Here is a 17,497-nt window from a genome sequence, read left to right on the forward strand (position 1 = left end):
GTGACATGTTTGCAACAGAATGATCAGATTTGATTTTGAAAGGTGTCAACAGAGTGTTTAAACCTTCCACTTTGTCTGACCGGCCACCCTTAACTCTTAATCAAACTTACCAGGACATACGTACATGAACTTAGCATGAGCTTTATAAAAAAAGATATTTGGAAACATCCATGTAACAAAAGTAATGGGCACGTGTGAAACGAGCAGAACAAAAATCACAGTTGTAAGACGATTAAGGGAAAGCTTGTTTCTATATCACACTGTTTCTATATCTAACACGTTGGAATAGGTAGGTGATAATGCAGCTATAGGTGAAGATGCAACAGATCTTTCAAGAAGCATGCATTTGAGTGTGTAATATCACATGTAAGCACAGTGGAAGAATGACGGACAGACTATTAGACCATGCTTTGTGCATGTGTGGCAAGAAAGACTTTTAGTGATTTAATTCTGTCCAGCAGAGATGTTATGATGGCACAAAAGACACTCACAGAGTCCACCTAAATATTATACTGTAGATGTTATCTAATGCAATATTATCTAATATTAGATAGAATACAACCTGCTTAAGTTTAACCTGAGGCTAGGACTGGGTCCAGTTTCATCTCAGGGAGTGGATTTTCTTTAACATTCAAATATTGAAAGAACTCTTGGTGTCAAAAATGTTGTTAATGTCATACACCACTTATTTGAGAAAAGTTAGAATCACTAGCATCACAATGGGACTATTAGTAAATGCAGTGCAATTTATATTTACATTTTGAATTTTACAAACCAAAAGGATATATTTGAACAGAAACTGGCAGTGTGAAATCTATGAATGTGTAATCAACTTTTAGAATTGTATAGTTTTGTACATGCAATTCAAAAACATTGAACCTACAATATACAAGTGGCAGTACAAAGACTTTCAGAATACATCCACAGAGGTATATTTCATTAATCTGAGCAACATTTAAATTCCAAGAGTTTTGAATCGGTTTTCGAAAAGTCAGCTACTGCACTGGATGTATCTGAAATATCATATCTCTACATGGTCATCTGAAATATCATATATCTACAAGGTAATATAGGGCTGTCACGATATGACATTTTACATGACGATTAATTGTCGCTCAAATAATTGGCGATTAACGATTTAATTGTGTTTTTGTCATTGACAATTACATTTCTGTTTGGCTTTTAGGCTTTGAAGTTGCACATGGCAGATATGACGCAAAACCTAAATACACAAAGAAATTAATGACATATTTGACAACTTACTACTTAAAAAATAACATTGATAGTGGAAATAGCCGATCTACAAGCTCACAACACGTCGCGATGCGACGCGTTGTGAGCTTGTAGATCTGCTATTTCCACTATTTCTGAATTTTTTCAACATTCACGATTATGACGATTATGACAAAATAATTGCGATAATGTCAAATAATTACGATTAGACGATTATGTAATAATTGTGACAGCCCTAAATATGAAATATCATATCTCTAAATGGGTCATATGAAATATCATCTCTCTAAATGATAATATGAAATATCATCTCTCTAAATGGTAATATGAAATATCATATCTCTACATACATGAACTATTTATGCAACTTCCGCAGATACCAGAGAAATCCTGTAGCGCCAGATTTCCAGAAGGTGGCAGCATTACCCATTTTCTGTTACGGTTCACTTTCCCATAGCTTTCCATAGTTTCATTGGCCTGGCAGCATATTTGAACTGAAAACACTTGATGATGGTGTCACATGTGATTCCTTATTATTATTATGTTTTTACATACTTACTTCTAGATACTCTAGTCTAAAATGTATCTAGAAGTTGACATTATGGGAAAACGGAAGGTACAGGTACCTTCAGACTGTGATGTAATTATTTGGCGTCGCAACTGACACTGGAGATTGTGTCAGCGGCATGTGTCAGCGGCAGAATGCGTCAGACGTAGTGTAATATAGAGATTAAACTAGATTACACTATTAATCTAGAGATTAAACTACATCTAGCCAGGGCTTTTGAAAAACACCTTAGCACTAACATCTAAACATCAAAGCATAGAAATAGAGCTCCAAATCCAATGAGCTCTTTGAGTTCTTGGGAATAAAACGATAACATTTTGGAACATACCTGTACATACGGAATATAATAGCTCTTGTGTCATCGCATGATATTAACGGGGGAAGTGCATTTTCCAGACCTGAATGATGATGTTTCTAACCTGACTAGGTTATGAAGTTTCCCCATCCAACCTGTCTACATGTACACAAAATACAGCACAAGCCAGGGTCGTAACCTTTTCACCTAAGCGCCCACATTGAATCATGATAATGCCTAAATTGGCTAAAGCTCTAAAGTAGAAGCACAATATTGTGTATTTATATTTATTGTAGCTTACACTAACTACTAGATAGTGCAGACTAAAGTCATATACTTTGGGAGGACGGGGACTTAAGTATTAAAGCAAAAACTATATAGGTTTTAAGACAAAATAGGATAGACATTATAAATGGCCCGCTGGCCCGGAAGTAATACAGTATTTAGACCCTCCGGGCCAGCAGTACACACGTTCCCACATGAATGCCATTAAAAAAAAGTTCACATTATTTTCCTGTGTTACTGGTGTTTTGTTATGTTTTTTGTGAAATTGTCTGGTTAATTACAACATAGCATTCTGTGAGCCCATCATTATGAGGGTCAATTCTTCCAAAATAATGTTCCAGGGCCAGTAGCTACAATGGTAGTGATCTTGAAAAGTCACTGGCCCAGTGGCAAACCTCCCTTAATGTCTACCCCTGCTCTCTCCTCGCCACGCCTGTTTTAGTTGGGATGTTGCCTGACAGAAAATGTAATTACTTATTTATCTGCTGATAAGAACCTGCATGATGTTGATATTCTGAAGGACACACACACACCTGCATATGATGCAAATGTTCTAAACATCATTTAAATATCTGCTACTACACATGCTATCTATCTGTGTCATATGTCTTAGACTTTGACCTGTTTCTAACCCGTTTTTCTTTTCTCTCCTGCTCTTACGCTACCCCTATCCTCTCCCCCCCCTCCCAAAAAACAAACAAAAACTACAAAATAATGGCGCACACAGAAAAAAACAAAAAAACTACAATTTCACCCACTTCTTTAAACCTGTGATGCGATAAAGTTTATATTGATTCAGATTCTTAGAACTGTCCAGTTTCACCTTCGTGCTTTGTGCTGGGGGAAAGAAAATGCAACTCGCATAACAAGATATCTGATATACCTAGTACTTTGTCTCATACACTGTTCCCAGGTCGATTGCTTTTTAGGGCCAGTAGAGGGCAGTGCAGGGCCATTGTGGATGGGAGAGGGAGTGAAACTAGGGGAGAGGTCAATGAAGGTGTCAACATGATATATCCTTCCATATATTAGAACAGGGACTTCAACTTTTTCACCAAAATGGTCTCGCCGCGGAGGGAGGCTCCTCATTTCTGTACCCAATTTGTAGTTTGATAGCATTTTATATTCCACAGTCCTGCCAGACACACCAATATCAGACCCAATAAAGGGGCCTTCAAATTTCAGACCACAAGTATTTGTGGGTTTCAAGTTAGACCTCGATGCTCCCATCATTGATAGCAGTGGTTCCTTCCCACTCTCACTCTCATAATGTGGGGTGTTCAAAAGCTAAGTGAACTGACCCACACACAGTCAAGTGCTTTTACTTTACTCCACCTCTCTTATCTCTCTGATAACTCACATTTCACCTCGATTGTCCACTTTCCATATCAAACACACACAGTCCTTGAAGTGATAAAAACAAAAGATGAAATGGCTTTGTCTTTCTACCAACACAGAAAGTGACAACTTGCTAAGACTCAAGTTATGCGACTATTCCCCTCTAGCTAGAACACTCTTCTCTCAAAAATAACAGATTTACAAGCTCACAGCGCATCACTTTGTTCATGCGGCAAGCTTGTACAGCTACTACTTTTGAGTCTTGAAAGTGTTTGGAGAATTTTAAACACAGATTTTCTCTTCTGGGGGTCGTCCCTGGCACAAAGCGTTTTCAGATGGGGGTCCGCTGCCACATATATATCCATTTAGGGGTCCCTGGCATGAAAACGTTTGAGAACCACCGCCTAGCATGCTCTTCTCTCAAAAATAGCAGATGTACAAGCTCACAGCGCGTCACTTCGTGCCGCGCTGCGAGCTTTTACATCAGCTATTTTTGACATTTTTAGAAAAATCTTGAAAGTGTTTGGAGATTTTTTAACAAATATTTTCTCTTCTGGGGGTCGTCCCTGGCACAAAATCTTTTGGGTCCACGGCCAAATATATATCCATTTAGGGGTCCCTGGTATGAAAAAGTTTGAGGACCACTGCTCTGGCACATTCTTCTCCCTCTCCCCATGTCTCTCCGCGGTGCTGAGGTTGAGCGGTTTCCACCCCTCGATTTGAACGTCGGTTTCAAACAACATCTCGTCTCCAAAACGTCAATTTCTTCAACCAAACCGTCCGTCCCTCTCCACCTGTCCTGTTCCTTCAGTACTCCGCCTCCTCCATCACCTCCATGACAACCGTCCTGGGACCGGTCAGAATCAGGTTACTCACGGTCCGGTAGTCGAGCGAGAGCACGCTGAGTCCGTTCACCGACACCACAAACTGACACACCTGACAGGGGAGCGGTGAAGAGAGAAAGATTCACTTTTGTGAAAGAAACAGATGGATATACATATACTGTACATATACACAGTCAAATCCTCAGTGTTAATTTAACTCACAGTGTACAAGTGGAACCAAATGGACCCTTAGAGGTCCAGTTACAAACACTGAGGATGGTAGGAGAGAAAGTTGGTGAAAGAAACATGCAGATATATCTAAGCAGAAACAGCAATAAACCAACTAATGTTAGGACATTATAAAAAGAGAAAAAAATCACACCAATGCACTGCAATGATCAGTGCCTCTAATAGACAGGTGCTCTTTGGTGATACAGGTAGAAACATATGAACAACAAAAAAGTTTTTTTTTTCAAAGAAGTACTGTTTAGCACCAAAAAGGTGTGGACTGAAGACTTTCAAAGAAAATAATTCCAAGGCACTCTGAACCTAAGAGGTCTTAGGTCGATACGCGTTGGAAAATAGACCTTTGTTTTTTTCACTAAAGACGGCCGAGTGCCTTAGAATTGTTTTCTTTGTAAGTCTGCAGTCCACCACCATTTTGGAGCAAAGCAGTAATTCTCTGAAACCCTGTTTTTTTGTTAAGATTAGGACGTGTTGTACAGTATCTCCAACATACCGTATTTCCACTGTCGTTCTCCACATGACGGACATGAATAAGATCAGTTACAACATGTCAAGTCAGGTATTGAAAACTGGTGGGGAGCTTCAGAGTCAGACACAAAGGGTCACACTTGAACGAGGAAAGTAATCCTGAAATAAATACTGTCACACCAACCAGAACTTTTAGAGACACACCTAATTTACTTCTCGGTCATGCAAGGACTCCACCTGCCTTATCTTTAGTGAATCAGCATGACAAGTCTGATAACAAAACAAGACTTGGCATCCATTATTTGTAGCTGCTGCAGTTATCTTCAATGTGGTTTAGATCAGCAGGCTATTAACTTATTGATTGGCCTTTTCAAGATGGCCGCCAAGTACCAGGATGCCACGTTCCTAAAGTTCTAGTGCATGGATACATTTTTAGTGCACGGATCGTGCACGCCCATGCCTAGATCATGCACCCTATGTGTAGTACTTTTTAACAGCTTTCAAACAAAAAAATCCGCTTGGAAATCCGTTCAGGCATTCATGAGATAAAGGCCTTCAAAGTCAGACAAAACAAACACTGCCACCTTCCTAAATTTCTAGTGCACGGATCAATGTTTAGTGCACGGATCGTGCACGCCCATGTCTAGATCATGCACCATTATGTGTAGTACTTTTTAACAGCTTTCAAACAAAAAAAATCTGCTTGGAAATCCGTTCAGGCATTCATGAGATAGAAGCCTTCAAAGTCAGACAAAACAAACATTTTGCCATTTTGAAAGATGTGTTTGTTATGGGGCTAAACATGCAATTTCGCGATTGCAATCATGCCCAATACATTTTAGGCATTTTTGGATTTTTTTTTCTTTTTTCCAAAATGGCTGCCAACTCGGGAAACTCGGGGTGTGGCAGCCTGGGACTACTGTAATAACTCGGGCCTTGGCAATCAATGAGTTAAAGGGAACACACTCACACACAGTCCTTTTCTCCGAAAGAGCTCTCCTCTCCCCAGAGATGTCAAAAGGTTGATTGGTTGCACACAGAAACCCTGCACTTTATGTCAAAAAGTTTTACTTTTCAGAAATAAATACAAATAAAAATGTAGTTATTAGTTAGTAACAAGCTTTCGTTAATATTACCAGATATGGACTTGATATTGATGACGTCAGGGATCTCCATATATGGCCATACGAGGGACAAGGACAACATTCATTTGCAACATCATTGTGATGTCAGAACAGGTCAGCTATAGCCTTCTGCTGAGATCGGATGAGGTGTCACGCACTGTGACTGACGCATGCACGCACAGGATCTGCAGGTTTTTATAGTAAATGCGATCTACGGTCACAAACATTGACTAATGGGAGGGCAGGAAGATGGGCGGACGTGCAAAAGTCATCACGTTCATGTCACTATGACACTACCAGTAAGACTCCCTAATCGGGAGATAAGCGACCGTCAGGTCGCAGCGTGATTTTAGGCCAAAATGTGTAGGAGAAGTGTCCAAACATGTGTTTGAAAAAATCAGTCTGATGGTGGCGCTATATGGGACAGATCCATGTTGATGAGATGAGTGTAGACATACTGTGTACCGATTTGCGTGATTTTAGGGCAAAATCTGTAGGAGCAGTGTCCAAAAATGTGTTTGAAAAAATCGGCCTGATGGTGGCGCTATATGGGACAGATCCATTTTGATGACATGAGTGTAGACATACTGTGTAGCGATTTGCATGATTTTAGGGCAAAATCTGTAGGAGTAGTGTCCAAAAATGTGTTTTAAAAAATCTGCCTGAAGGTGGCGCTAAATGGGACAAATCCATGTTGATGACATCAGTGTAGAGCAAGTGTGTGCCGATTTGTGTGATTTTAGGGCAAAAATTGTAGGAGCAGTGTCCAAAAATGTGTTTTGCAAGAATCGGTCTCATGGTGGCGCTAGAAGAGGGCTATGTGAGAAGTGATGGGGCAACGGTTGCGGAGATATGAGCAGGGCAAAAGTGTGACGTGTGACGGACGGACAGACAGACAGCCGGAGGAGGTTTTGATAGTAAGTGCGACCTGGCGGCCGCAATCAGTCCCAATGCAGCTACGCACAAATATGGAGTGTGTTACCTAACCTCAATGTGTCGTCATGGCATCAGACGCAAATAAATCAGTCATGCCAATCACATCAATATATGGGCATATACCGATGACATCAGGGATTCCATATATGGGCATAACAGGGACTCAGATATCTTAGGCTTATGCTGTATCTGTTGACAGGAATCTGTACTGATTCACTCTCAGGTACATAAGATACAGATATGCTTGTTGTGACATCAGATATCAGAACACTGTGGCTCAATAGTGTGGGATGGATGCAACTGCTGAAGAACAACTCATCTACACAGACGGACATCATGTTTTAATTGTGTACTTACGCATATCACACTCTGTTTGTTTCTGTATGTGCTATGACTATGTATCCTCTGGTCACGTAATGTGACCTGTGTACTATATTCTCTGTCAGTGTTTCTCAACCTTTTTTCTGCAAGGGGACACTTTTCATGTTCCAAGAATCCATGGGCACACCAACATAATACGGGGGTGTAAATATCGTCACTGTCGGGAAGAAACCTTGTATCTAAGTTTCAAATGTGTACGTTTCTTCGAAAAGTAAAGCCCTGATTCATCATACAAGGCTGTCTCACAACAGTAGTGAAAACAAGCACACAACGCGTTGTGTGCTTGTAGATCGTCTGTTTTCACTAGTTTAAATCATTTTTAAAATGATAAATACAATACTGGCTTTCAAGCAGTTTCAAGGGGCACACTTGACCCTTCTCATTGGCACACCAAAGGTCCCCAGGCACAGTGGTTGTGAAACACTGCTCTATGTAATGTGCAGTGGTGGAAAAAATACTCAGATTCAAGGAGTAGTTCACCCCCAAGATGACTTGTTTTCTATTGATTACTCATGCCATGGACACTTAATATTTTTTTGTATTTGTCGCATTCCGAAGCCAATAATTTGAGGAGGCGCTTTGTAGGTCCATTGATTCCGGATGGAGACCCAAATGCATTTGGGTCTCCATCCAGAATTGTCCATGGGTCGATAGAAGAAAGTAATCTTTTGGGAATGAACTACTCCTTTAAGCAAAAGTATCAATACTGCATTATAGAAATGTACTTGAGTAAAAGTATGACAGTATTGGTATCAAAATGTAGGCTACTGCTATTTTCAAGTAGCCTAGGTACTGTATAAAGAGTTAAGTTACTTTACATCACTGGTAATGTGACCTGTGTACTACTGTATATTCTCTATGTGATTAATAAACTACAGAACTTGTCATGTGATACTGCCTGCTGTCATCCTGTTCTCTAAGCTTGCTTACAACAGTGGTTTTCAACCCCTTTCATATCAAGGTCCATTATTTATTGGGCATTTGCGCCACGGACCAACATTTGATGACATTTAGCCTCTTAACCCAAAAACGTAATATATTTTGTTATCAGGTCAATCAAAATAACAATTCTTCTACATTCTCTAATTGTGTAGACTTCTTGTAAATTAAGTAATGCTCAATCCATTTGGTTTCATTTTACGCTCTCAAGAGTGAAAAATCTATAAAGTAGAGCCAGACCGATATATCGGCGGTCGTTTTTGGACCCCGATGTCAGTATCGGAGATCGGTCATTATCTCTCTGATGTATCGGTCGTTTTTATAAGTAATATTAGACCACCATTTGATGACATTACTCAGACCCAAAACTTTGAATATATTGTTGTTGCCTGTAAAATGAAACCATTGGGTTTCATTTTACACTCATGAGTTAAAGATCTTATAAAGGGTCCATTTGGTTACCAAAATCTCCATCATTTAGCTGGGGACCACCTGGAAACCCCTCAAGGACCACTGGTAGTCCCCGGACCATTGGTAAAAAAAAGGGGGAAAAAAAGGTTTTGAAGGTAAGAAGTTTTTTAAATTTAGGCTATTTATTATTATTTTATATTATAAAACATCAGTTAAACATCTGCAATCGGTGGTCTAGCACTCTCCATCGGCAAAACTTCGGCATCGGTCAAAAGATATGGCATCGGTCGGGCTCTACTATGAAGGGCCCTTTTGGTTACCAACTCTCCATCATTTATAGCTGGGGAGTCGGGACCACCTGGATCCCCCTCAAGGACCACTGGTGGTCCCCGGACCACTGGTTGAGAACCACTGGCTTACAGAGTAGTACTCTGAGTCATCACCACGGTGATGGGGCGGGGCTTCAGCATCTGTTCTGCCGTAATGTTGACCTATCAACATTCATTACTCCAACTAATCTACCGTTGACAGATTACAAAGAGATTAATGCTATCAGGTGATGTATTGTACGTCATGTACTGTACAGTATGTTAAATTAACTAGAAATACTGTTCCTTCGAAACAGTGTGGGCTCGATTCCAACCCAACAAATAGGATACTTTAAGGTACTGTAAGGTACAGTACCCTACAGTATTGTACTGTACCTTACTATACTGTACTGCACCTTACTGTACTGTACTGTACTGTACTGTACTGTACTGTAACTTACTGTACTTTACTGTACTCTACTGTACTTTACCTTACTGTACTTTACTGTACTCTACTGTAACTTACTGTACTTTACTGTACTCTACTGTACCTTACTGTACTGTACTTTACTGTACTCTACTGTACCTTACTGTACTGTACTGTACCTTACTGTACTGTACCTTACTGTACTGTACTTAACTGTACTCTACTGTACCTTACTGTACTATACTGTACTGTACTCTACTATGCCGTACTGTAACTTACTGTACTGTACTCTACTGTACCTTACTATACTGTACTTTACTGTACTCTACTGTACCTTACTGTACTCTACTTTACTGTACTCTACTGTACCTTACTGTACTGTATTGTACTTTACTGTACTGTACTTTACTGTACACTACTGTATCTTGCTGTACCTTACTGTGCTGTACGTTACTGTACTTTACTGTACTTTACTGTACACTACTGTACTGTACTGTACCTTACAGTACTGTACTTTACTGTACTCTGCTGTACCTTACTGTACTTTACTGTACTCTACTGTAACTTACTCTACCTTACTGTACTGTACTTTACTCTACTCTACTGTACTGTACCTTACTGTACTTTACTGTACTCTACTGTACCTTACTGTACTGTACCTTACTGTACTGTACTTTACTGTACTCTACTGTACCTTACTGTACTATACTGTACTGTACTCTACTGTGCCGTACTGTACCTTACTGTACTGTACTCTACTGTACCTTACTATACTGTACTTTACTGTACTCTACTGTACCTTACTGTACTCTACTGTACTTTACTGTACTCTACTGTACCTTACTGTACTGTATTGTACTTTACTGTACCTTACTGTACTGTACTCTACTGTACCTTTCTGTACTGTACCTTTCTGTACCTTACTGTACTTTACTGTACTCTACTGAACCTTACTGTACTTTTACTGTACTCTACTGAACCTTACTGTACTGTACATATTCTATGTGTTCTAGATCTACATTTTTGATTCTGTGTTTGGGAACCAGCAACTGTCAAATGGACTCCAACTGTAGTGGAGTATATTGAGTGCATATACATATTGGCTAACAATCCCAGATCACATCTGTCCTCCACTATGTCTATAACCAAGGCGTTCTTCTATGTGGCCACTCCAGACTGAGGAGTGGAGCATGGCTTTTATTGTGTTTGTGGATCTGACTTGGAAATGCATTGGTTTTGATATCTCCCTGACAACCAACAACAACCACTAATATGGCTGACTGTCCCTGCGGGCTCTAGGATATATGGCTATGGGATTTACATCCCATCGCCCGGACTTGATTCTTGATCACAGCTGTGTAATCAGTAGAGTGGAGAGGGACATTTATTTATAGTTTTAACTATAACTATAGTTTTATACATCACACAGCTTAGATATTTGGATCAAATCAGAGAGCAGACCTGTGTGAACGCATTGATATAAATAGCATATCTGAAGTGTGAATATTGCAGCCACAGCGCCTTAATATAAACATGGGTCCCTTTCCTCACTAAACCCATTGGAAATGCATTGGGTGCTTAAAGTTAAACATTTTTATTTTTTTATAATTATACTACAAAACATTTCAAAAAGAAAAATACACGCACACTTGTCCTCAGTAAGCTGAACACATAAAAATTTGAATGGTGTTGAAAGGTGTAAGCGTTTAAGAGATGAAGCGCGCCAAAGTTTTGAGGATACTGACTAGTATAGAAATAAATAATGAAGATAACATACGTGTGCTCGCCTTACAGGCGAGCCCACAATTAACAAAGCGGCGTGAATACATGTTAATTTAAACTGCTGTAAACTGGGTTATGAGTACATACACATAGAATGCAAATGTATAGCGAAGCAATTGATTTGAAAAAAGTTAGTTCATTTTTAAGCTCAAATAAAATAATCAACCTGTATGAATAAGGCATCACCAAAAAATAGTTCAAAGTGAAATATTTAAGTTAAAGCATAGGAATAAAAGCAAAATGGCCGCGGGCCCGCGGCGTTAATGTGGTCCACTAATGCCAATGAATCATAGTTTGAACTCAATAAAACAACAGTGTTCACTCCACATTTGACTGCAAAAAGCTCCACACAGAATGCCAGCCAGAAACTCCCAGTCCCCCCCCCCCCTCACACACACACACACACACTTTGACAAACCTAACATCTGACTATGAGACAACTTGTTGCTATAGTAAAACAATATTATGGGGAGGAGTGAAAAAACAGAAGTGATATTTATGTATTTCCATCGTTTTGCTTCCTCTTTCAGAACTACAAGTCTGTCAGTCTGCCTCCTGCTCCTTCAATACTCTCCAGCATCTCTTCCCTCTCCGACCCTTCTGTTCCTTGTTTGTTTACATCAGAGGGTTTCAACCTGTTTCGTATCAAGGTCCATCATTACTTGCGCAAGCAGAGCGCGCGAGTACTGCGAACGGCTGGGTATGTATGTCGGTGTCCTCCTTTGCTTAAAGGCCCAGTTCACCTCTGGGACAACCAGATCTTATTTTATTGTTGTTTGGGACACGATCAACACAATCCTGAGTTATTTTTTGTGTTCAATCTGTGTTTTGAGATATTTTAGTATTTCAGCATGTACTAGTGATGCATTTTGCATCATCAGTGATGTGTTTTGCATCATATGATGCAAAATGCATCACTAGTACATGCTGAAATACTAAAATATCTCTAAACACAGATTGAACACAAAAAATTACTCAGGATTGTGTTGATCGTGTCCCAAACAACAATAAAATAAGATCTGGTTGTCCCAGAGGTGAAGTGGTCCTTTAAGGCCGTAGTCCAATCAGGGACCAGCATTTCTGGCAACGTCATCATTAACAGCCAATGAGGGCATTCCTGGTGATGCCAGTGGTGATGTCAGCGCACCTCATGGTGCGCTCTGCTCGCACACAAGTAGGCCATACAAGGCCTACGACGTCATCCAGAATGCCAAAATCTCCTCATCATATAAATGTTTTACCATGTGGTAAAAGATTAGGAGAACAAGTGTGAATGTATATATTATCAGCTTGCAAAGCTGGTAAAATGGTAAATGGTGCATTTATATAGTGCCTTTATCCAAGGCGCTTTACAGAGATTGTGCATTACATTCACCCATTCATACACACATTCATACACCGATGGCAGAGGAAACCATGCAAGGCACAAACCTGGGAGCAACTAGGGGTTCAGAGTCTTGCTCAAGGACTCTTTGACACTAAATCTGGGGGAGCCCGTGATCGAACTGGGAACTCTTCTGTATAGCTGCTAGGGCCTGTTTTTGTCACTTCAAACTGTCTCTCTCTCTCTCTGCTCCAACTCCCCTCCTCTCCTCTCCCATGTTGTGGATAGGATCAGCACCGCTGTGCTCTGCATTCCCAGCATTCCTTGCTGCCAGTGTGTGTGTGTGTGTGCATACCTTCATGCCAGCTGCAGGACCAGTAGTGCCTCCTCTCTGTACCCCTATCCCTTCACCAATCATACCTTTAACTTCATTTCCTCTTAGCCCTCTTTCTCTCTACTCTCCACGTTCCACTTTCCTCTGTTCTTTCCCTCCCTCCCTCTCTCACATGTTCTCTAAATCCATCCCTCCCCCAACCTCCCCTATTTGTAGTGGAGTTTAGATATGGCAACTTTCCTCGACTAATTTTTCCCTCTTTCTCTCTTTAACTTTACACCCATCTTAAGACTCACTGCCCTCTCCTCACCACTACTCTCCTACATCCTACTCCCTCCTCCGCCTCCCAGTCAAGTGGTTGCGCGCTGAAAATAGATCTACAAGCTTACAACCCGTCGCACTGTGACGCGTTGTGAGCTTGTAGATCGGCTATTTTCAGAGCGCAACCAAACATAAAATGACTTGTCTTTTAAGTTCTACTGGATCTCTTCTCAAGTCCCTCCCTAAGATTTTATTTGTTGACGAAATTGTCAATATATTTAGTCTCAGTTTTAGTCATCATAGCTTAGTTTGTATTTAGTTTTCATTTCATTTAGTCAGTGAAAAAAGGTAGTCAACGAACATTTTTCGATATAGTTTCAGTCGACGAAATCAACACTGCTACTCTGTCCCTCTGTCTGTTCTGCCCCTTCCTCACTTTCCTCAAAGCTGGTTGCAGCAGCAGCAGCAGTGATGTTCACAAGGTCATCCATGGCATGTGACACAGTTTAATATTGCTGTCTCTCTGTAGTGTCCATCGTCATACCTTCATCCCTGCGGCTGCAGCAGGCCCACTGGGGTCCACGGCCTGGATGTGACAGGGTTTGCTGCCTCGCACCACAAAGCCCCAGCCCACGGCGTCGCCCAAGATCTGGGGTTGAACAACAACAACAACACATCGAGTCTGTTAGCATCCGATCGTTGTACACGTGTCTGGCATTCAGCTTCTGGACCAAACGTTAGCAGCTGTTCTGCCCATCGGCATACCTCTAAATCTACTGTCAAAAGATTGTAAAATGATTCATGCTAACAGGTGCTTGCATTCAATGTTTAACTAAACAAACATAGAGATATAAACTCACTTTAAGTCTTGTCTGATTAATTCAACATATTCAACCACATTAAAATAAGCAGCTGAAGTTGTATTGTATTAATACTGTTTTATATCGTCGTTGTCGGACGGAAACCTCGTATCTCCAAGTTTCAAATGTATATGTTCTTTCGCAAAGCCCTTGCTTCGTCATACAAGGCCGTCACACAAAACAGTGAAAACAGCAGATCTGCAAGCACACAACGCCTCGCGGTGCGAGGCGTTGTGTGCTTGTAGATCGACTGTTTTCACTAGTTTAAATCACTTTTAAAATGATAAATGCAAAACGAACGGTTTTGGACATACAAGGTTTTCATCGGACAACGACAATATATTGTATTCATATTGCAAAGAGGAGGAAAGATTAGATTTATTTTTTTTCTTCTGCACCGCAACTGTTATTTTTAAATAATTTAATTTTATGCATCTTAATCTCATGGTATAATCGTGTTGCCTCTGCCTGATGTTCTGTGTAAAGAACACTGAATGGCCTTGTTGTTGAATTGTGCCGTACTGATAAAACTGCCTTTCCTCGCTTTACGCCTGCATCGCCTCGCCTTACTCCGTAGCCAATCTGTAGCTGTAACTCTTACCATACCCACACTCATTTTAATATAACTGCCCAATTAGAGCAGTTAAAGGGTCAAATAATTGTTGTGTGTGTGTGTGTGTGTGTGTGTGTGTGTGTGTGTGTGTGTGTGTGTGTGTGTGTGTGCTCACTAGGGATGGGACGATATGAACATTTCATATCATGATTATTGTGAGAAAAGAAATCGCGATTTACGATATTATCATTATAATCAAAACCATTATCCTGGGGCGCTCGCGACGTGTTGAGAGCTTGTAGATCAGCTATTTTGATAGAGTGAAAAAAATGCTGTATTAAGTATGTACAGTATATTATAAGTACAGTACCTTTTACCAATTATAGAGGGTTTAAGTGGTATACCGGATATGCAGCTCGGCAAATAAATGGTGAATTGATCCCAGTGCATGACGGAGGACGATATCACGATATATTAAATCTCCATGATAATGATTATCGTGAGTGTTTTTTATCACGATAAACGATAACATCGCTTATCAGCCCGTCTCTAGTGCTCACGAGATCTATGAGTCTGCATGTGACAGTATGCGTCTTGTCGAGAGAGAGAGAGAGAGAGAGAGAGAGAGAGAGAGAGAGAGAGAGAGAGAGTGTGTGCAATCTGTGCATGCGTGCGTGTGTGTGTCATACTGTGAATGTCCTCTTTATGTAGGGTCCTCCTGGTGTCTGCAACTCCTCAGGACTCACTTGTCTCTTCAGAACTGCAACGAAAGAAAATACACACAAATACAATACAATAAAATACAGGGTCAAAGGTTATGTACACAAACTGTTATTACATACACATAAACACATACACAGTGTACACACACACACACACACACACACACACACACACACACACACACACACACACACACACACACACACACACACACACACACACACACGCACACGCACACGCACAGATAATTATGCACCCAAGAAAATGCACATGCACACATACACGGCACACAGATACACATTTACTACCGACTACAGTGTGTGTGTGTGTGTGTGTGTGTGTGTGTGTGTGTGTGTCCGTCACATGCTAGCAGAGTGCCTGGAGGCACACTGCTTCCTACACAGCAGAGAGACCCCTCCTCCAACTTCCGCCACTCATTTCTGCTTTCCACTCTGTCCCAGCCTAACCCCTTACATTCTGATTTCAGATGACACACAATGTGTTTACATGAACGGAAATCTGTATACAAAGTGTTCAGCGTGCCAATGTTTCTGGTGAGATGCTATAATGTTTATAAAAAGAACAATCACACACTTGTCTGCCACTGGTTGCACTATAATTGTCCAAAGACAAAACTGACTAAAAATGTTTCAAATATTTGATCGGTGTGAGCATGATTGATTTATGTTCTCTTGAGGTTATTTAAGAAACTAACCTCAAGTGCAGACTTTTATTTGAAAGATACAGTAAGTTAGACACCTGTAAGCCAAAGCAGTGGTTTTCATCCAGTGGTCCGGGGACCACCAGTCCTTGAGGGGGTTCCAGGTGGTCCCCAGCTAAATGATAGAGTTGGCAACCAAATGGACCCTTATACTGTAGATGTTTAACTCTTCAGAGTGTAAAATGAAACCAAATGGACCCTCTTGGGTCCATTTGGTTTCATTTTACACTCGGAAGAGTTAAAGTATTGTTTAACATCTCCATTACTTTATTTTACCAGAAGTCTTCACAATTAGAGAGTTAGGGTTAAGAATTGTTATTTTGATCAACATTTGCCCGTTATCTTTCCTATGACACCACATAAAATACAGCATGGAATTGTGGACAAAATCTTATCTAGCAATAATTAAATATTCAAAGGTTTTGGGTCTGAGAGACTAAATCTCACCAATGTCCATGGCTCAAATGCCCAATAAATAGTGGACCTTGTCTTGATATGAAAACGGTTGAAAACCACTGTGCTAAATCACTAGTGTATATTTCAATTTGAGCCACATCCAAAAGTGTACTACGGTAGCCTTCTTTCATTCAGCTCTAGCATCTGTGAAATCCTGAGGTTTACCAAAACACATCCCCTTTGGCCCTCACTGGCCTGCTAACCACCGCATTCCTCTGAGCACAGAGCTGGACTCAGTGTACTGTATGAGTGTGTCATGATCGAAATAAAGTCAGCTCCCAGGACAGTATTTAACCTTATGACAGCGAGAGTGGGAGAGAGAGGGAGAGAAACAGAGAGAGAGAGAGAGAGAGAGAGAGAGAGAGAGAGAGAGAGAGAGAGAGAGAGAGAGAGAGAGAGAGAGCAATATAGGACAAGAGCATGGGAGACAGAGGGCAAGAGCTTTATCCTCTTGATCCATTCATTTCCATAATCTCTCTGTGAAACTCTGATCTGATCTGATGTGATGTAAAGGAATTCCATCTTTAACCCATTTAGACTATTCGTTTAGCTATTCAGAAATAGAGAAAATAGAGATCTGCAAGCTACGAGCTTGCAGATCTGCTATTTTTTGAAAAATCAGGAACACTTTGAATATAGGCTATATATCATAACATAAAGCGAACATTTGTAACTCAAATATTTGCTTCTGGGGGTTCCA

General features: G+C 40.5%; 1 protein-coding gene across 1 annotated transcript in view; it reads right to left on the reverse strand.

The window, feature by feature from the left end:
- Positions 1-1,375: 1,375 nt before the first annotated feature.
- deptor (DEP domain containing MTOR-interacting protein) overlaps positions 1,376-17,497 on the reverse strand; it is a 61,129-nt gene continuing 45,007 nt past the window's right edge. The window contains exons 8-10 of the mRNA XM_080753235.1: positions 15,587-15,657; positions 14,029-14,133; positions 1,376-4,655 (exon numbers count right to left, since the gene is read on the reverse strand). Coding sequence (XP_080609361.1) covers positions 4,527-4,655; positions 14,029-14,133; positions 15,587-15,657 — 305 coding nt within the window. The 3' untranslated portion in view covers positions 1,376-4,526. The remainder of the gene's footprint in view (positions 4,656-14,028; positions 14,134-15,586; positions 15,658-17,497) is intronic.

Source organism: Nannobrachium achirus (genome assembly GCF_963921795.1).
Source record: "Nannobrachium achirus genome assembly, chromosome: 2".
In the NCBI taxonomy this organism is placed as follows: Eukaryota; Metazoa; Chordata; class Actinopteri; order Myctophiformes; family Myctophidae; genus Nannobrachium; species Nannobrachium achirus.